At 40.8% G+C, this 20,945-nt stretch overlaps 1 protein-coding gene across 4 annotated transcripts in view; it reads left to right on the top strand.

Moving 5' to 3' along the window:
* Positions 1 to 20,945, top strand: part of INTS9 (integrator complex subunit 9) — a 69,365-nt gene that overhangs the window by 12,948 nt on the left and 35,472 nt on the right. For all 4 annotated transcript variants that reach the window (XM_035563679.2, XM_035563676.2, XM_035563677.2 and 1 more), the window contains 5 exons: positions 1,559 to 1,698; positions 3,427 to 3,513; positions 8,266 to 8,386; positions 10,189 to 10,323; positions 15,292 to 15,403. In XM_035563679.2, the coding sequence (XP_035419572.1) occupies positions 1,559 to 1,698; positions 3,427 to 3,513; positions 8,266 to 8,386; positions 10,189 to 10,323; positions 15,292 to 15,403 (595 nt within the window). The remainder of the gene's footprint in view (positions 1 to 1,558; positions 1,699 to 3,426; positions 3,514 to 8,265; positions 8,387 to 10,188; positions 10,324 to 15,291; positions 15,404 to 20,945) is intronic.

Here is a 20,945-nt window from a genome sequence, read left to right as displayed (position 1 = left end):
AAGAAACTTGTCTGCAAAAGCGGTTAGAGAATCACGGTATCATTTCCAGGAACACCACTGCCAAAGAAAGCCAAGGTTTGAATGTAATCCAGAAGCCACAAGGTGATAAGAGGCTGTCTCAGCAGCAGAGTACACTTCCACATGTCAGAGTGCAGAGTGCGGCCCTTTCTTTGCTTGGCAACCTTCTGGTCTCTCTCGCTTCACATTCAGGAAACATTTTTAAACCTCTTCACTCCGTGGGCACTTTTAGTGAGATTGCTGTGAATCCCAGGGAAGATTTTACTTTGTTTTGGGTTTGACACCCTTTCATCCTATTAGCAAATGCTTTCAGAATGCTGAGACGTGGGACGTTTAAGCTTGGAAGTGATGATCTGTATCCTCCTCCACCTCCCAATGGCTCACTGGGCTGGAGTGACTCCCTTTTGGTTCTGTATCACCTGGACACAGCTGAAAATCAAACGTGAAGGACCAGCTCGGTAGGAGCAGGCATCAGCAGGCTCTTTGATACCACGTAGTGAGTGTACTTTTGCCTGGCAAGCTTTGTAAGGCAGAACGCGTCCCACCATGAACTGGAGGATAGTGTTTCACCTGCTGTACTCAGATTGGAGATCAGGCCTCTGAAATCAGCTGTGATCATGGATTGAAACCGTGAATGCTTAGTTTTGAGTTAAGCAGCTTGTCACCAGAACACTGTGTCAGCCCTCTGAAAAGACGAGTGACCTACTTTCTTGCCATTTTTATTCAAATTGCTGGACCAAGCCTTGTAATCAGATAATATGTGCTTGATGAGTGTTGAATTCCATTAGCTGCTCTATAATAACTGAGTTAGAGGTCATATATCTTGTAAATTTCTGGCTTGACACCATTTGTGTTATAGCATTACCAGTAAATATTTCTAATTAAAATTCCTTTAACAATGTGTGAAATCTTCTCTTTTCACTCTCTGAACTGCTGTCTTAGCTGTCACATCAAAACAAATTGGACCCACCCATCTGTTTTGTTGTATCATATGAATGAGCTTAATCTCTAGCTGTAGAAAATGTGAATGATAAAGATGCCAAGCATTTAGATTGGGAAAATACATGAATTATTTTAAGCATATGAATAAATACAATCTGCATTCATCTCTTTCTCCTGGGGTACTGTATCATGTGCAGCATAAAAAGTATGAGACCCTCTGCTAAATTGTTCCTGCAGAAGTTTTGGTGCCTGGCAGTGTTCCTCACTAAGGAAGTAAACGCATCAGTTCTTTGATAGAAGTGTAATCACAGCGCTTCTCTTAGCGGCAGCCATTTCATTGCATGAAACAGACAAACCCAGGACATGGTTTCCTCTTCAGATTTGAGAAGGGAATAATTTTAGAGGGCTTTTTAATAACTCTTGTTAATTTAAAGGAAACACTGGTCTTTGCAACAACTGACACTTCCCCCCCATTATTTTTTATAAACCAGTTTTCTGCAATATAAAGTTTAAAAAATAGAGAACGAGAAGTTTTTCTGTCATTGTTTCAACTGTATGAAAGGGTTACATGTTGCTTATCTCCTTCCTCTCTTTTCAGACTGAGCTGCTTGACCTCTCCACAGTAGATGTAATCTTGATCTCCAACTATCACTGCATGATGGCATTGCCCTATATCACGGAGTACACGGGATTCACTGGAACAGTGTACGCCACTGAGCCCACTGTTCAAATTGGCAGGTAAAAAGACCCTTAATATTCTCTACTCTTTCATCACTGCTAAGGAAAAGGTATAAAGGACAATATGGGTAGAGGAGTGGTGTCTAATGTTCCGAAGAGGCTCTTAGGCAGTAGCTGAATGCCAGCCAAGTCCTTAGTGCTGAAAATGTGTTAACTCAATGTTTCCCAAACTCTGGAACCATCTGTCATTTACAGCAGGTGCTTTGTGTTGAGCCCAGGCAGATGTGGGGTAGTAGAGCTTGTGTGGGCTGAGACACCTTGAGCAGCAAGTATCATAAAGCCAGCTTCAAACCTTCAAAAATCATGAATCAAAGATCTCTCCTGCTCCTCTCTGCGCCCCTCAAACAGAAGAGGAATCACCAGTCTTTTAAACAGCAAATGTTTTTAAGGTTATTGCCTTATAGTTTTTCAGTGTTTGAGATTTGTACCAGCCTCCATACCGTGGAAGGGAATTCAAGCTGATTTCATTATAAATGACAGCTGAGATTCTCTCATAAGCTCTTAACTCCAAAGAGAAGTGCTAAATTAAACCAGCAGAAACATGAATCACGGAATGGTTCAGGTTGGAAAGGACCTTAAAGATCATCCAGTTCTAATCCTCTGCCATGGGCAAGGATGCCACCCACTAGATCAGGTTGCCCAGGGCCTTGAACACCTCCAGGGATGGGGCATCCACAGCTTGTCTGGGCAACCTCCCAGTGCCTCACCACCCTTACAGGGAAGAATTTCTTCCTAATGTCTAAACAAGTAGAAAATTTGAGAGTTGTTTCCTGATTGGATAGGTCAATTCCAGCTAGTAAGGGTTGCAAGTTTGGTCCTTAATGTCGTCTAACTGGACTTGAGTATTTCTCATGGAGAACAGCTGCCATTAGAAAACAGATTGGGCCATGGTATCTGAACTTTTGCTGTAAGCACTTCAGGGTAGGAACCTTTGTCTATTAAAGGTCCTCTACAAACTTTCTATGCTGAAGTAATTCTCCCTTTGTGTAAAAACAAACAAAAACTGAAGGCACTTGAAGGAGAAAGGAATTATATAAATATGAACTAGTAGTAGACCTTTGGACTATTGCTGGTCGATAGTTGAAGATAACAAGCATAGTATTGTTGGAAGGTGGACTCTGGTATGGTTCTCCCCACCCCAAGTAATTCTAGATACTGTTTTTCTGCAGTTAAATCTGTCGCTTTCTACCTTCAAGGGGAAGCATGCATGCTATTCACAAATGCAGTTTAGTTTTAGGCAGTGAAATCTCTAGCACCAGTTTTTAATGCCTGACGTACATTTCTGTGTCAAGTACTGTGTTGTGCATTTGTAGATGAGGAGGATTCCCTCTGACATTGTGCTTGGCTTCTCTAAGTGATAAACAGGCATCAGCTAACAAGTTTTCTTCATGTATTTTGTCTCATCCCGTATGACAAGCAGTCGGTAACGTAGAAATCACCTTGTGCAGCAGGTGGGATTTTCTCTTGTCCTTCCACTTTCCAAATAATCCCTAACTCAGTAGGCTGGATCCTTTGCTGTCACAACCAGGCAGACAGAATTGGACTAGCTAAAGCCAACGTACTCAGCAGGGTGGCACTGGTAATTGCTGTGATGCCTCTGCAGGAAGAGCCCCTCTTTAAAACAGCCTGATGACGTTACAATTTGTGTGATATTCTGAAAGCATTTGGGACAAAGTTATGTGTTGCCTTAAAGGCTGCAGTACTAATTTAGTTATGTCGTCTTTTCAGACTTCTCATGGAAGAACTGGTGAATTCCATTGAACGTGTGCCAAAGGCACAGTCTGCCTCCATGTGGAAGAACAAGGAGGTACAGAGGTAAGGAACAAGCCACCTGGATAGGCTGACTGTCCCCAAATGCTAAAACTCTAACCAAAGTTTAGAATTCAGATGGGCCACCTGCCATCATTTGAGATTTGATTTGCTAGTACCACTAAGCAGAAATAAAAATACCTAAGTGATGTACAGAATCCACACAAGCTTGATTCTTGGAAGAAGAATCAGAAAGACACGTGCCTGTCCTGTTCTTCCTTCACATAGGGTAGCTCCATGATGAGAGGTTTTTGCGTTAGCATCATAAAAAGTTGATGAAATTAGCGAGCTATTTAAACTTAATTATATTGTATTGGAATACTTTTAATATAAAATTTTATTTACATTCATGTTTACTGAAAAGCTAAGAAACGCAAGATACTGAGCTGTTGGAAGTCAGTGGGAGCCAACCACAGTGCGGTGCTACCTTTCTTCCCAGGGGTGCAGCCTCTTTTATGCTTGAACAACAGAGAGGTGTTTTGTTTTTTTCACTTTCATTTAAAGCTTAGAAGCAAATTGAAGGCTGAAAGAGAAAAAGGGTAGTTGGAAACTCCCTCTCTGTTATTCCACTTATACATAAAAACAAGGTGCTCGAAAGTGAGATCTTCTATCTCTAAAATTTCTGAACTCTGTGTAATCCAAAATTTTTCCTTATGGTTTACTAATTGCAGATAATGCTCTCCTTGGAAGTACAGACAACTTTAGGTGCACAATATGTTCTACAGAGGAGACAGTTTCATTGGTAGCACATTTTAAAGATAGGACTGGTTAAAGAAAGTTATTTTTAACAACTGTTTTGTGCATTTTAATTGATCTCCCACTTGCTATTCCTAATTCTTAATGTGGCTTGACTTAAAAGTTAAATGTTAAAAATGAATTATTTAATAAGTTATAAATATAGTGTTGCCATTTTTTCAGTATCGCAAAGCAAAGAAATCACACATCCAGATATGTTTAGCTATATATTATACTCCCCTGCTGAGCATAGGAGCAGTCTTTTCTCAACACAGGAACTGTCTTTTCTGAAGAAGACAAGTGAAACATAGATGTAAAGCAAAACCAAAGATAATAAATTTGTTCATGATTTTGTGCTGGTTGATATATACTCTCATCAGAATAGTAGTTTTTAATTTTGGAGTCTGCTGGCCTGACTGAAACCACTCCTGAAGCTCACAGTGATGTGGCAAGAGAGGACTGGAGCCATTATTCTTGTCACACTAGTGCCTGTGTTTTGTATGCATGGTATAAAGGAGGATCATATATCTTAGAGCTCATTTAATGTCACTTTCTTGGTGGTCGTATTTTAGAAAAAGTGCTGTCGAGCACTTTGCATGTCGTTGACTATTCCAGAGGTGAACTCAGACAGGTGATCTTTGTTCTGATTTAACTGATCCAGAAAGCTAGAGTCTTTTTGCTGGAGCTCTATTTAAAATATATTTTTCTGTCTTATATTGCTCGGGAAATACCCTAACGTTGACAATTCCTCCTTGGTACTATCAAATTGCTGTTATAATGAGGTACCTACCGACGGAGGTAAGAGGAAGGTAGAGGAGGACAGACTGGAACAACCCTTCTGTCCCACTTACAGGACATCTGTGAGCAGAGAGCACTGCCACAATATAATATATGGCTGGGAACCTCGATCAGACAGCAGGTTCCCCAACTTCTAGAGGTAAAAAGCACACCTTGCCTAAATAAGAGATAGAGGTGGAGCAAAGAAATGTTAATGATAGTGAGGATGGCTGAATATAACTGGTAGCCCTGCAGCTGTTTGGTAACATAAGTCAGTCATAGAATCATAGAGTATCCTAAGCTTTAAGGGATCACAAGGATCATCAAGTACCAACTCTACCTATCCTAAACTCTGTCTTGAGGCTGGTATGAACCAGTGTTGTCTGTGAGCTGGAAAAGGGACAAATCTGAATTACCTTCCCAATTGTGCCCCACCTGTGCTCTGAGTTTCCCCCTTCACTTACCTATGCCTCTGTAAAATGGAGCTCCTATCCTCCATACAGGCTATACAGGGACTTAATTAATGTTTGCAAAGTATCTTGAGATTCCTGGTGACAAGTGTCATGCAAGCGTGAATGGAAATGATTATTATAGCATGTGAGCAAACATCCACAAATTAACACCTGGCTAATAGCACATGCAGGGTAAGACTGACATCCATTATTTAAGAAAATGTGATCCTTGGTGTAATTTTTTTAAATACTTGGCCGTTACTAGAACAGAATACTTATTACTTCAGAGTCTAACTTTAATTTTTCAGGCTGATCAATCACCATTTCTGCTTTACAGTTCAGCTAGTTTTACTCTGAATAGTTGGTATAAAACACAAAAGTATTATCATCTCATTAGATAAAGCATTGAAGCATTTTAAATGCAAATACTGTATAAAATGTAATAAGTTCATTATAGTGGCTTATGTTTTTCCATTATCAGATCCAGTCTGAACTAATCGCTTAGCAAGTTTTATTGCCATTGGTTTTTATTTTAAATGTGCAGTTTTGTGGAAGCTCTGTAGATGCTCAGACAGGATATTTTTCAGGCTGATTAGGATTCAAGAGGACTAAAGAGGAAGTTTGCCTAATGAAAGACACTTTGGTGACTACCTGTTTGATTGTTTCTTATGTCTTCCTATCAAGTGGCTGAAACAGAGTGTTTCCTGAGACAAGGTAGTGGACAAGAGGGGCCAGTTTTCTAATCTATTTTGGTACCTACACCCTCCCTTCCCTTCAAACAAGAACATGTTACACTATAATATACTAAACGTTAACCTTTGCATTGAACAGAAACAACTGCTGTGTGCAGATGCCCAGTTAAGAATACAAGTCCCTGAATCACAGAATCGTCTAGGTTGGAAGAGACCTCCAAGATCACGAAGTCCAACCTCTGACCTAACACTAACACGTCCTCCACTAAACCGTATCACTAAGCTCTACATCTAAACGTCTCTTAAAGACCTCCAGGGATGGTGACTCAACCACTTCCCTGGGCAGCCCATTCCAATGCCTAACAATCCTTTCAGTAAAGAAGTTCTTCCTAATATCCAACCTAAAATTTGGATAACCTAAAACCTTGAGTTTCTCAAGGTTTTATATTAACCACTAGACTGAGCATCTTCACGATACCTTCCTGCTTATGGCTGTCCCTGCCTCTGCCCACATACACCTGCTTGTTACGAGGTGATCCACAATAGGATCTTGCCACAGTGTTAGCAGATTCACTCCAGACTTTAAAATATCCTCCAATGACTACCTGTACGGATTTTAAAAGTTCAGGTGACAGGTCGAATGCCAGCGGGGGCACATCTGAGGAACCAGCAAAGAATGAAGCCCACTGGTCTCCGTTAAGAATCCGAGTACATTTACAACATAGCCACAGAGTCAGGGCTAATAGGAACTTACTCCTGTCACCAAGGACAATTCCCCACTTTCCTCCATTACCTGGAGATATATTCTCTCCTTCCCAGAAGAGAAGCTCCCGAAAGCATCCAACAGTAAATGCTTCTTATGGTAGGTTAAAGGCTTTTACAGGCAATTTGCTTCAGTGCAGTGGTGGACAACTATCCACATTGTTTGGCCTTTTGTTGCTTATGACTTCCCAAAAAAGACCTTGAACGCTTTGTTTGTTTCCTTAAGCACAGTATGCTTTCAACCAGCGTGTGTTGGAATTACAGTTATCACGCTAGACCTGTACAGCACTCTTGGCAAGAGCTGGTCTTAATCCTTTCTTCAGTATCTTAAATTATGGAGGAGTTCAGTGACCTAGTAGATATAACAATAAATTAAATTCCTTTAAACAAATTGATCAAAGAAACTTGACCAATTTCCATAAATCTTTTGAAATTGGTTTGAATTAGCCTTTGATTTAGCATTGGTTTAATATACAAAAAAAAAAAATCCTATTCTTCTTATGCATTTGGCAGCTGTGCTGCTTCCTGCCTCAGTTCATGTTGCTCAGGCAGATTTATTTCCCAGAAGTTAGCCATCTCTCTTGCAGCCTGTGACATTACGGTTCACTTCCCTTGACAACACTGCCCAGCTAACTTGCAGCGTCTGTGGAGAGCAGAATAGATGGATTTTTTTTTTTCCTTTGGTGTAAAACATCTTAAATACTTCCGTGTAGGGGATCTCAGAGTGCACTGCAGTGTCAGCGAATGTCTCCTTGCCAGTGCACTCCGAGGGCAGGCAGGGTATCTGAGCTGAAGGCGAAGAAGCGGAGGTCCCATGCTCTTGTAAGACAGGGGTTACAAAACTGAGAGCGGAGGGCACATTTGTTCATGATCTGGTACCAATACTTGAATCACAAGGTTGCAGCTTACTTTTGTTTTGAAATTCTTAGTTTTAGAACTGGGATGTGCAAAACAGACACTGAACCAAGGTCCCAGTCATGTCTACCAATTCGAGCAGTGCATTTCATGTTGACGTGTCAGATCAGCCAGCATCTTTCATCGGTGGCAAAAATACCCCAGGAGTTGCTATAGCACCTTTATCACAGCTACTTTGAAGGAAAGGCTGGGTAGGAACAACAACAAAGAGAGCAGAAGGAGAGCAGATTTTGGGATGAGGCAAAATCTGATTCTGCTTCTGAACAGGCAAAAGGCCTTGCTCCTCACTTTGAAGCACCAGGCATATTTAAAAGAAAAGAAAAAAAAAAAAAGAAAATCTAATATCAGGAGAATAGAGATGGAAATAAAAGCTGGTGGTCCATCAGGAAGTTGTGAAAATGCCCAGATCCTGTTGATCTTTGCAGGTTGCTGCCAGCCCCCCTGAAGGACGCAGTGGAGGTGTCTATGTGGAGGAAGTGCTACACCATGCCAGAGGTGAACGCTGCGCTCAGCAAGATCCAGCTGGTGGGATATTCCCAGAAAATTGTGAGTATCTGCAAAGCTTTCCTCAGGTCAATAGCAACAACTTGTTGCTTACCAGTTTTTCCCCTGGAAATGACTGAGAAATGCCCTTCCTTTTCTATTTTCCTTCTAGATCCTGTGTAAGATCTAGCTACCCTAACGTGGGAAAGCAAAGCAAGATTGTATTCAATGTACCCCAGTCTGCCTCCTCGGAAGGGTTGTTGTTTGTTGGAAATCAGAGAGTATCCATTTGTTTCTCCTCTTCCTCAGGGGAGGCCAATTTTAAGGCGTACCTGTGAATTTAGAATTGACGGCTGGCCCACTGAGAGCTGGGAGGATGTACCAAATGAATGTATCCTCTCTGTCTGTAAGCCACATCCCCTCCTGAGTTACTGTATCTCACTTCTGGGAATCTTTTGAGTGCTTCAGCCTCCTCCACTTTCTTTTATATAGCAAATTAGGAATTGTAAACAAAACCTAATGGTTCAACCTGAACTTCAGACGCTCCTTTCCAAAGGTTCCCAGCTAAGGTTTGTTGTTTCAAATGCAATTAACTATAATCTGGTGTAGTTTCTAGAATGAACTGAACCAACAATTCAGTAATCTGAGATACCTAAGTATCATACGTAAGTAACAGCTGCAGCTTGGTCTAACAACCGGGCAGGTTGAGGGCGCTTAAACTTCTTCAGTATTGGTGGATGGTTAATGTTCCTTTTTGACTGCCTCCACAGTGTGGATGCATCTCACTTTATTTTAGATTTGTACCTTCAGACCAATCATTCTTTTATAGTTACTGGAATAAAGGAGACATTTCTAGAGCATACTTTATCTCTTCCCAAAGCAAACTTATAAAATAATCAGAGCCTAATTAGTCAGCTAACCCAAAACATGGCAACATCAAGAATGGTTTGGTGTCTATTTTACGTATCTGCGTGTCATCAGAATACAGAGCCTTGGTTTACAAACTCTGAGGAGTAGAAGAATAGAGACCCTGTTTTGTTTTGAGAGGCATCCAAATATATATTGGGATACTAGAAAAATCATTAGTATTGCATGAGTCCGATACTTGTTCTATTATTCAGTAACCAGAAAGTAGAACACATTAGTGAAGTATACATGGATGCTTATTTTCCTTTCTCAAAGCAAGTGTAGCCCGTTGCTGTGTACAGATAAAGCAACATACTTTCCAAAGACATGTGAAAAGGAGAAAACTGTCAGGTTGTTTATGCTCAGAGCTGAAACTGAAATTTGAATTGAGTTTGCAGGGAGTTGTTTCTAAATCACCTGTAGATAGCATTTATAAAGAAATAAAGCTGGTGAGTGATAAGTAAAATCAGAAAGTGATCATGTTTGTCTTTAATTTTACATTTTCTACAGCAAAATATGTGACCCAAAGTGAGTTTTCTATTAGTACAGAATTACTTGCCCTTCTTTCTTTCCTACTGACCAGTAACAATAAAATTTGCCTAAGGGGGTATAGTCTTCAAAGATGTAAAGCTCCTACAAGCTTCCCCAATACAGCAAAGCCAGCTAAACCATGGTTAATGTATCCAGTGAGAATTATGGTGCTATGTGAAGTCAGTTAGACACCAGAGGATTAACATGGAAGAGTCTTGATGAAAGCCAAACCTCAGGAAGTTTTTCTCAGAGCATGTGTCCTGTTAGACCTGAGGAAATAAAAACAGCAAACGTAAGACAAACACCATCTTCATACAGGCCTTGAATAACAGAACTAATTTTTAATTGGTATCGCTGATGATAAAATGACCTGTTCTGACTTCTCTCAGGGGCTCTCTGAAGTTAATATCTCTTGCTGTGTGTTTCAGGAGTTGTTTGGCGCTGTACAGGTCACCCCTCTCAGCTCAGGCTACGCTCTTGGAAGTTCCAATTGGATTATCCAATCGCACTACGAAAAGGTTTCCTACGTTTCAGGATCTTCTCTGCTTACAACACACCCTCAGGTATAGGCATTTTTGTTAGTCTTCTGTAGAGGGAATTGTCTTTGCTCAAAAAAAACAACAACCATAAAAAAAAAAAAGAAGAGGCTCACCCAGATGGGATCAGGTAGAAACTGTCAAACATACTTCTTTTAGCAGCTGGCTAGACTTTGAATAGGCGTTGAGAAGATATAACACCCTGGTAAGTGGACAGGTATCAATAGTTGCTAGGGAAGGACAATCAAAATTCTTTGTTATTGATGACTTGATGTTAACCTACTCACCACCTGTGAAATTCTCTCTCGCATTAAATAGGAAAATTTCAACAGAGTTAAACAATAGACCATTAGTGACTTTTTAAAAAATCCATATTTCACTAAAGAGTCTTCACAGACAGTTCGCAGACTGCTTCTATATCACTTCTGAAACATCCTTCCTTGGGAGAAATGATAGCTAACTGGCTGCCAACATTTCCACCCTGCTCTGCTAAGGGCAAAGTCTTTATAGTGCTGTAGATGTAATTTCCAGTAAATTAATTCTCTCTAGATCCATAAATTCTTAGTGCAAAGAATGTCTTGAAGTTTGCAGTACTCTGTGCTTCAGAAGTTGTCAAAATAGTTGAAAGCAATATTAGCAGGAGGTATTTAAAAATAATTTAGAAAATGTGTCAGGTTCATGATCAGTAAGTAATTTCCCCCAAGGTGAATATCTGCTAAAGAGTATTGCTTCTGAGCATCCTTCATTTAAAAGCTTGATCTCAGGAGCTGAAAAAGTACAGTAGGTAAACCATCCTTAACAGTATGGCTGTACTTAGCTGCACGCACTGTATCAGAGTCTCCAGATCCTTTTTTCTCATCTGCCTCAGACTGGCTTGGGCTATACTGTTTCGAGACCTAGTGAAGAAGCAGCAGTAGTATTCGACCATATGTGAATATAGTGTTTCAGTGAGGAGAAACTTTGTACTATAGGAAGTGGTTTGGTAACTGAGAGTGTTTTCTGTTCATTGACATGAAATGGTGATTCTGTTTATCGAATTACTCCGATCATGTGTCATCATTTTCCAAAAGTGAACATTTGTCTGCACCGCTGCTAAAATCCCTGGTTTAAGGAAATGACCCTGCTGTGGCAGGGAATGGGTGTGAATGATCTGCCTGGTAAGAGCACAGCCCATGGGCAGCAGATTCCACTCACTCACTGCAACCTGCAGGAGAAATGGTAGCAGTTAGGCAGGGCAGTTTCAGCTTTAACAAGTGCAGGAAATGGTACTACAAGCCTACCAGAATCCCTGAGAACCTAGTCTGTTTGCTAACAGGAGATGAAGGCTGGACAATTCACTCTGCTGATGTTGTTTCTTGTCCCAGATGGTCACTGAGATTCTCGTTTTTATCATACAGTCTATTGCACTCTGCATTATTTTATACTAAGGCATAATTTGAAGGAATAGCAATACCAGGTAGTTGAGAATGCATTCAGATTGCCCTCTTCTTTTTACTCACCACATCAGAAATGTTATCAGGTGTAATTTGCGTATCAGATATCACCTTTGTCTTATATTTGCTTCCAGATGGCTGTTGAAGACAATAGATAGATTTTGACCTAGTGTTAATCCCTGTGAACACCACTACAAGCTCCTACAACATGGTGATTCTATAGTAACTAGTGGGTTTTGAGACCTACCAACGAGCTCTTCACCTATTTAATGTGTTGGACAGATATTATATAGTGATAACAGTATCTTGATTAGTACAAAGCCTAAATTGTGTTCAACAAACGAGCATTTTTTCTTTGGGGAGTGAAAAGTTGTTTGTCTGACCTGTTTCTCCATAGCATTGTGGTGAGCAGTCATAATGAAACTCCAGTGTCAGACACTGCATTTTCTTAGTGGTGGTGTTTGTTGCTTTTTTTAAGATAAGATATTTTTAAGATATGTAAAAATATATTCTGAACTTTTTGAATAACAGTGAAATCTTAGCACTTTTCCAGCCTTCTGGAACTCCCTCCGTAATTATCAAAAATGAGTATCAGGTGAGCAGGCTCTCATCAGCAGTTTGCTAAGGATGACATGACACAGATTATTTGGACGTACTACTGGAAAAATGCTTCTTCTTCTTGCATCTTGTCTAACATACACAGTAACAGCCTGGAGAGCATTTCCTTTTCTCAGTGTGCAAGCAAGATGAGGTTCATCTCACCCAACTCAAACTGCCCCCAGTCCCACTGTCCTTCCCCCATTTCCTCCCTTCTGCCAGCACTGGGATTTAAGTGCCGACATGGTGGTGGTGGCAGCACAGGTGGGAATTAGCAATCATGGAAAGAGAGCAGGATTGATTCTTTGGTATAAATTGCAACGTAAAGTTTTCTTGAATTTTTAAGTTACACAGAGGTTACATTTATCATCAGCAGAGTTATGTTACATCTGTAGTCAGTTCCTGGGTATTATAACAGATAGAAAGTGAAGCAGTTAGTTTGGACAGTTTAGACACGTCCCAGGATATACAGACAGCTGAAAGTGGATGCAGTGAATGCTGACTTTTGGGTCCATCTTCGACACGACACCATGAATATCTTGTGAAATCCTCAATGGGCCTTTGTAAGAAGTGCAGGAGAGGGATTCGGCAAGGCTGTATTGTAGCTGCTGAAAATAACTCAAGAGCTTTGAAAAAGGTTTGTTTGAGAGTTAGGTCTGGCACCATTAATTGTTCTCTTTACTTCTGTGTTCTGGCAGATGCTCTCTATTGAAAATTTTGCCTCATCCTCTGATGAGGCTAGAATTGACACCATTGCCTGTTGGCACCAAAGTGGAGAACGGAGTTGACAGCACAGGTTCAGACATGTCACTAAAAGCCTTTTAAGACATATTCTTTACATTAACCCACAAAAATCGATGCGAGCCCTCTCAGTGCAATAGCAGCTGAAATTATGTGTATCTAATATGGCATAATCGTTATGTACATTATCACAGACAGATTCGATATTATTTTTTATTGCATTATTGGCATTTCATTTTCATGGACACGCTATGGAGAGTCAAAGATTGTGATAAATCTCATGTAGCAAGTCTGGTCCTACAAGGTGATACACTGTGTAAACTTCTGTTGAAATTGGTATGAAATTCCCCTGCACCTTTGAGAGTGCAAGGTCTTTCTCAGCTAATCAAGAATGGCACTGAGGGACTGTGAGCAAGGGAACTGTGCGCTGATCTTCTGAGTTCAGTAGAGAAAATCTGTTCATCAGTTCTCCTCTGGTAGGAAGGTAGAAATCTTTCCCAGTTGGTGAGACCAAAGAGGGTCTATTGAAAATAAAATAACCATAAAATACCGTGCAATTGGCTGCAGTTGCCCTCCTTTGCTTGAATAGTAGTTGTGAGAAGTGCATCCCAGCCCAGAGCAAGGCTAAATGTTAACTTTTTACTATGGCCTTTCTATGTCTGCAGAGGGAGAAGTGGATTTTGTCTCTTCAAGATTGGATTATGCTGGATTTTGAGTATCAAGAATATGTGCATTTAGTATCAGGTCACACATGTATAATTTCTGAATTCTACTGTATGTTTGCTGGGGAAGAAACATGAACATGCATTTTCCATCCTGCTTTAATAAAGTGCCCATTTAAAGTATGTTAGTGAAAAAAGTGTGAGCTGTTATGCACAGTCAAAGCAGAAGCGATGTTTGCTTCAACGTTATGCAGCCTGCCAGTGGCCAAGACGCCACACTATTTCCTCGGACCATTAAGTCATCAGTCCCTCTGCTCCACCTGCGAGCCACAGGATGGACTGTGCAGGTGTGACCTCCTCTGTCCCCCAGGAAGCAGACGTGGCCTGGGCAGAAAGCGTGCAAGATGATCCTCGTGATAACTACCCTCAGCACTAACCACACAACCTAGGACTGCACCTACGAGTTTAGGCTCTCAGTACAACATGTGCTGCAGTGGATCAGAGGTCATAGCCCTCTGAAGACATCTATTTCACTTTGATACAGCTTAGCCTCTAGCACAGCCTTCAAAGAAAGATACGGGGTAAAGGCATAGTGCTAGTCAGGTTCACAAGGGGAGATTGGTAAGGCAAGTCACGTTTCCTCTATCAGTTTAGCTCTGGTGTTGCATTGGGAACACCGGTGGTGTTTTTTTGTTTGTTTGTTTTTGTGTAATTGCATCTGTGATTTTTAACCCATTTTCAGCTACTGGCTTTTAAGATACTTGTATGTTTGGCATGATATTTACATCTACATTAGAGAAGTTAAGTAAGTAATTATTTCTTAGATAAATAAGCAAAATGTATCAAATTAAGGAATCTAAAACAACTTCTTATTTCTACCAGCAGTAGCCATTTCCCATTTCACCAGGTGGCTTCTGAAAAAGCCTGCAGCAAACAGTTTTAAATGAGAACTTGAAAGTTGTGGTTGTAATACTGCAGGCAGAAAAGCAGGCTTCACCATCAAGGGAGAGCCCTATGCTAAGTTGAGTTTCATACACAAAATTGAGAGCTTCAAGCCCAAAGTCTTTTACCAATCTCACCTCTTTCAAAGAGAATTCACTAAATGGTAAAACTGGGGGAAATGGTGCTGCCCTCTGACAAGACAGTGAGCACTGGAAATCAATGCTGACACCAGGATTTGCGAAGGCTAGTTGGAAACTGGTGCAGCCAAGATGGGAACACAAGCATTAAACCCTTCCTGACTGCAAGAAATGGTTGTCTTTTCAGTTGTTCAGCTCCTAAGGCCATGAAATGATTAGTCTATGGAGAATACCACTTTGAGTTACATCCAATTACAGTTCCATTGCTTGCTTTATGCTGTAAATATGCAAGTAAACAGTTGTGCTTTTATTAACTCCAGTTGCATTTCCACAGATAGAGGGACGTTTGGTTTAACGTGTTCCATTCGTTCTCCTTCTTGATCACTGTATCTTTTATGTATTGCACTTCTCTTGGAGCAGAGCAGAGAAACCTGTGTTATGACTCCCATGTTATTCATTTTATCTCACTGTACTTTGTTTCAGCCCATGGACCAGGCTTCTCTTAAAAACAGTGATGTTCTCATCCTGACGGGTCTTACACAAATACCGACTGCTAACCCAGATGGCATGGTAGGAGAGTTCTGCAGCAACCTGGGTAGGTCGTTGGAAGAAGTCTTCTGCGTATTTTGTCATCTTATTCATTGCTTTGGGTGGGAAATAATTCTAAGATTCCTGGAACTGAATAAGTTGTCCAGCTATAGCTTCTGGCATAAAACTAGCTGTTTAGATTTTACGATGTGCTCCTGATGTCATTAATACAGTAAGTGCTTAGAGAGACACGAGTTGTACCTAAAATGTTTTGGAATGGAACAGGTATTACAAGATTTAATCATCTGCTGCTCTTGGTTTGCTAAGTATGTCACTTAGCTGCCAACAGGCTATGTGTTGCCTAGGTTTTGGAGATTGTTCCCATCTGAAATATTACTATTTCCTTCCTGTATATAAGCCAGTGTAAAATCTTTACGCTTTTTTGTGATTTTCAGTTTTGAAAACAAGCACATCTGCTTCCCTTCTTACACCTGATTTTTAAATATATCAAAAGCAAACAGCACAATCTCTGTTTAGAAAAAATATATCGAGATATATTTATAGTCCCCAGAAATATAAAACCTAATCAGATGCTTTCACAGCTGGAAAAGCTGATAATTGCAAAGCTGTGATAGCAGTGTGAATGGCAGCATTTTCCAGCCTGTTTGGAATGTCACATCCAGTACTGTTCTCTCCTTTTCTCCCCTTCCTCCACCTCAGTTCATCTGTACTCTCAGGCTTCCGTCATCAAACCACTTTCTCAGGTCTGTCTTGTTGTGTATTGCCTGTTTTTTGTCAGGTATCTCCTGTTTATGTTAAACTAACTACCTTTTACAAAGAAGACTGAAAACCTCAGGATAGGAGGATTGTTACAAAGATTATTAAAAGACATTAGAAATCTAAACTGGGGATCTTCACCGTAAGCAAGTGTTCTGGTCCCCGTTGTACACCTGGGAGAAATTGGAGGTACAGTATTTGGGTGGCTTACCCAAGGTTGCAAGATAAAGATGAGAACAGACTGAAGTGCAAATAATTCTTACTCTTACTCCTTACATATGAATCGACTCTTGAAGAAGAAAAAAAAGAAAAAACACTATTTTCCTTCTTCAATTTTTAAATCCTTTTGCATAATCACAGATGCTGACTATCTGTGTACTATCTCACAATCCCAGTATGGAGCTGCCACAGTAGTGGAAGGGAAATAATGCAAGGGATGTGGTAGATTCCTCCATCACCCGCCATCTCTAAATCAAAATCAGATATCCCTGGTTAGGACATGTTTCAGTTCAAACAGGGGTCATAAGGCCTAAGTACAAGGTGAAATTACGTGGGGTTTGTTTATCTGAAAAGGTGAATTACAGGGTCAGGGTGATTCCTTGTGATAAAAATACCTATTAATAGGGTGTGTTTTAGCATTTTATGAAAATAATGATCTTGGGATATACCAAAGATCCTGTTTGCCAACATCCTGGCTCCAGCAGGGACCACGAGCAGATGTCTAGAGAAGAGCAGAAGAATAGGGTGAGATTATATGATACTTTCCCCTCGTAATCTCATAGCCTTCAACTATTTTTATTTCAGGAATTTCCTGAATCGAACGTGGTTTTTGCATAGTTAGTAATGCTCAGTGGATTTCTCTTCCAGGAACTTGTTCAACCTCTCCCTAAAACTGTAAATTCTAAACACCTGTGACTTCCTTTCCTAAATGATGCCTATGTTTGTGTGTGTGTGTGTGTGTGTTACAGGCTGTGTTTTCATTGTTTTCATGCATTGCTAATTTTATTACAAGCTGGCAGACAAGCTTTGGTGACCTTGTTGTGCTAGATCCAAATCTGCTGCCCTTCTCTGCCCCTTCTGGACCTTTATGGGGTTTACTGTCCCCCTGATTGATGGTAACATGGTCATTTCTATCATCTTATATTACTTAAACCACCAAGGAAGCAGGTCTGAGCTGAGGTGTCAGCCTTTTTACTGGAGAGGCTGAGGAGCGGTGCATGTTGCCCTGCTACCAACTCTGCTGCAAGTTATCCACCAAATGTGCTCCTGCAAGCAGCTTGGTGGTCACTGGTTTCTTAAACTGCAACAGCTGTTTGCTAAGTAAACAATAGTGAGGCTGTTGTTAATTAAAATGCTTTTAAAATGTTAAACAATGTCTTAAGGCTGTAGCTTGGGCCAAAGCAAAATCCGAAAGATGACTGCGTATAAATAAATGTGTTACATTTGTAGATACAGGTGGGGGTTTATCTGCACAAGTCGTCCTGGTTTACAGAAACATCCTGAACTATTTTGAGGGTTTTGCAGGTCTTCAAGCCAGCTTCTATCTTGAAAGAGAGAAACTCAGAGAAATTAGAAAACTATGAAACGTGGAAGGAAGATACATGCATAAAATGATGCCACTGTAAGAATCTGGAAATTCAGCAGTATTGCCAAAAAATGCACTCACCTGAAAAAAAGCAAATAATTCTATGAACAATGCAGTGGTAGGACTGTCTCTTATCAGCAGTATTTACACATCTACCCCAACATCAGAAGAAGAAAATAGTGAATCCATTTTCTTGCAAATGTGTGAAGTCCAAAAACCAATAGGTTACTGTGAAAAGCAATATTGGAGGCAAGCTGAGCACAATAGCTTTCATATATTTTCCCATTTCCAAAACGATTGGGGACTTCACAAGAAGCTCAAAATACACTTGGTAGAGGCAGACACTGCAAATTTACCAAAAATGTCTATCATAGGGTAACAGCATGTTTGTGAGTAAGCGTTGTTAAGCACAGAATTGAAAGTGTGAAAATTTCACCTTGATCTCTGTTTGCATCCCAGCATGTAGAGTCGTGGATGCTGATTCCCATTATTACCAAGACACATGCATGATTTGCTCTCCACATTGTGGGTGCTCCACTGAAACCATACTTTGTTGTGTCTCCGAGCTCGTCTCTGTTTAGCCCAAACCCCTTTTTTTTTGGTACAGCACTGCAGCACCAGCACTCTGAAGCTAGAGGAAAGCAGTTGTATTTTTACATTGCTTTGGGCATCATCAGCAAAATTGCCAGACTATCTGTAGGGACGGTTTTGTGATATTTTGCGTGCGTGTGCGGTCGTGCCTCTCTGTGCGTGTGCACATGTTTATATAAAGCAGAAAAGAGCACGGTTTGCTTTTTAGGTGCCAACTTGACCTTGTGGTGGCAGCTGTTGGAAAAGCAAGCATCTCATTGTGAGTTGTAAATTGAACAACTTGTTATGGAGCTACTGAAGGAGACTAAATTTGAAATGCCAAAATTATTATACAACTTTTTTCAAGAGAGTGCAGCCATCAGTCACAGAGATAAATTGGGCTTTAAACAGCTTTCAAATATACGTGTCTTCTTAATGACAAGTGTAGAAAGTTGTACAAGACAGCCAGATTGAACCTGCCACTTGCACGGAAAGCGATACGCTTGTACAGGTTTTCATCCCTGTTTCAGAGAAGCTGGGAGGTAATCCTCATCCCTTTATGAAAACACCTCAACACCTCAGAGCACCACCAGGAATTACTGCCCAGCTGTTTAGATCACTCTCTGTGGTCAGCAAAGACAAATAAACTTGCACCAAGGAATGAAGTAGTATATTCTAAGCCCAAAAGTTGACACACACAGTCTCGTCAGGGTTGTGATAGTTGTATTGCTGTCTTTTCCTGTCCCGAGGCCTAGGCCAGGCTGAAAGGTGCATCACTGTGCAGGCAGGAACATGAAATTTAAGGTGCCAGCAAGCCTGGGTCTGTGGCCTGGTCTGCAGGTGGAAGAGTGCTCCCCTCACCAGACAGTGATTTTATATTAATTATTGCTAGCCAACTCTCTAGTTTTCCTGGGAATTGAAATTCAAGTTGGCATCTGCACAGGGGCCTTACCCACCATCTTGAACGTCTGGTTTTCAGTCAAAAAGGCCTGAGGTTCTTATAGTGATCCAATGGCTGCAGGGAAGGGAGAGCTGCGAATTCAAACTCTTAAGGCTTAAGAATGAAACCCCCATTTTTGTGGCCTGGGCAGATTCTTTAACCAGTCCATTATTAGATGAAAGCTCTTTCTGCTGCCTCCTAAAATGGGGGAGTTCAATATTTGTCTTAACTGGGTGAGTCGATGCCTGAGTGAAAGAAGAAGGAACCTGTTCCAAGGAGACCCATACCTCGCTGTTTGAGCCAGTGTCCTCATTCAGGATGGAGGCAGAGGTGCAGACATGTGCCTTTCCTTAAGATTTCCCACTGATTACTAATGCACTCCATCCTCTGCCTCTGTCTGTGCAGCATTCGTGCTGCTGTGGATGTAGGTACTTATCTTTCCTCTTTGCGGAATTTCTGGGTGTACAACGAAGCAATGTAAATTCTGCTTCTGGAGCCAGAGGCTTATCTTTCAGCCCCCACATGGTTTTGAAAATATCATTCTTAATCTCCTCATTCCTCTCTTCACATCCTGTTTACAGATGGGATAGGTGAGGCTTGCATGTGTAAGAGGGATAATATAATACATTGCTGGGATTTCTTGTAACATCTCAAGTTCTAGGCACACGTAAAGTATTGCTGTTTATATTCACAAATATTTCGATGGTAGAGTTTGTATGTGACCTGGAGAAAACCTAAGCAATAAATTCACTACATTGCTGTTAGTGTTGTATAACATAGCTCTGATATAGAAGGTGGTTTTGACCACTGTTTGTTGTTGAGAGATGCAGCTAATAGGTACTGACTCCTAAAAGGAGTTAAGCACCTAAATGCATGTGAAAAATCCCACCATGGAGTCTGTGCATTTCCCTAGACTCCATAAAACCTTGAAACATTCAGCCATAAAAATCTTCTTTGAACATTTAGGTGATGCAAAAAGACCCTTTAATGTTCTAGATCTGTACCCTATCAAAGCTTATCAATAAACTGCAGTCAAGGAAGTGATTATGGCGGGATTTAATATATGCATTTTCAGGCTCTTTCACAGCTTTTTGTGTAATGCCTTGACGCATAATGTTACTGCTGCTGCACTGCAATTAACAGCAGTAGATGGTTTTACCCCACGACCACAGATGAAATCTTAGTGAGATAGCCACTGCTTAGTGAGCTGGACAAAGTATTTCCTCTTTCTCATAAAGTACAGCATTTTTGTAATTCATCCTGCCAAAAAGAACAAAATGTTTGCTGTTGTGCTTGCTTTTGCTGTTGCACTCGGATCTGTCTCGATTACAGAGTAAACCTATTTTTCTTTTTTCTTTTCCTCATTTTTTTTCTCGAGTCCTATGCTGTCTACAGCTTGTTGAGGTTTAAAATTTTTCTTGTTATGTTGAAAGGGCATAGAAATATGTAGAGCTTTTGAAAAGGAGAAGCACTCCCCCTGCCCACCTCTACCTTTGAGGGCTGTTTGAAATAACTGTATCTTCAGCCACTCATCCAGCATCCTGAAAACACCGTGCACAGAACAGCTTACCATGTCTAGTGCTTTCAGCTGAGTCCTGTGAACTGTCGTCCTTCACCTCTCGTGGACAGCTGATAGATGGAGCAGGGATTATTTTGATGGTAGGGCGTTTTGTGTCCCTTTGGGCATTTATCTTCATGTGCCAGTGCAAGATCGCCCTCTCGTGTCAGGAGTTTTGC

Source organism: Cygnus atratus, chromosome 3 (assembly GCF_013377495.2).
Source record: "Cygnus atratus isolate AKBS03 ecotype Queensland, Australia chromosome 3, CAtr_DNAZoo_HiC_assembly, whole genome shotgun sequence".
Classification (NCBI taxonomy): Eukaryota; Metazoa; Chordata; class Aves; order Anseriformes; family Anatidae; genus Cygnus; species Cygnus atratus.
This window is presented reverse-complemented; position numbering and strand designations above follow the sequence as displayed.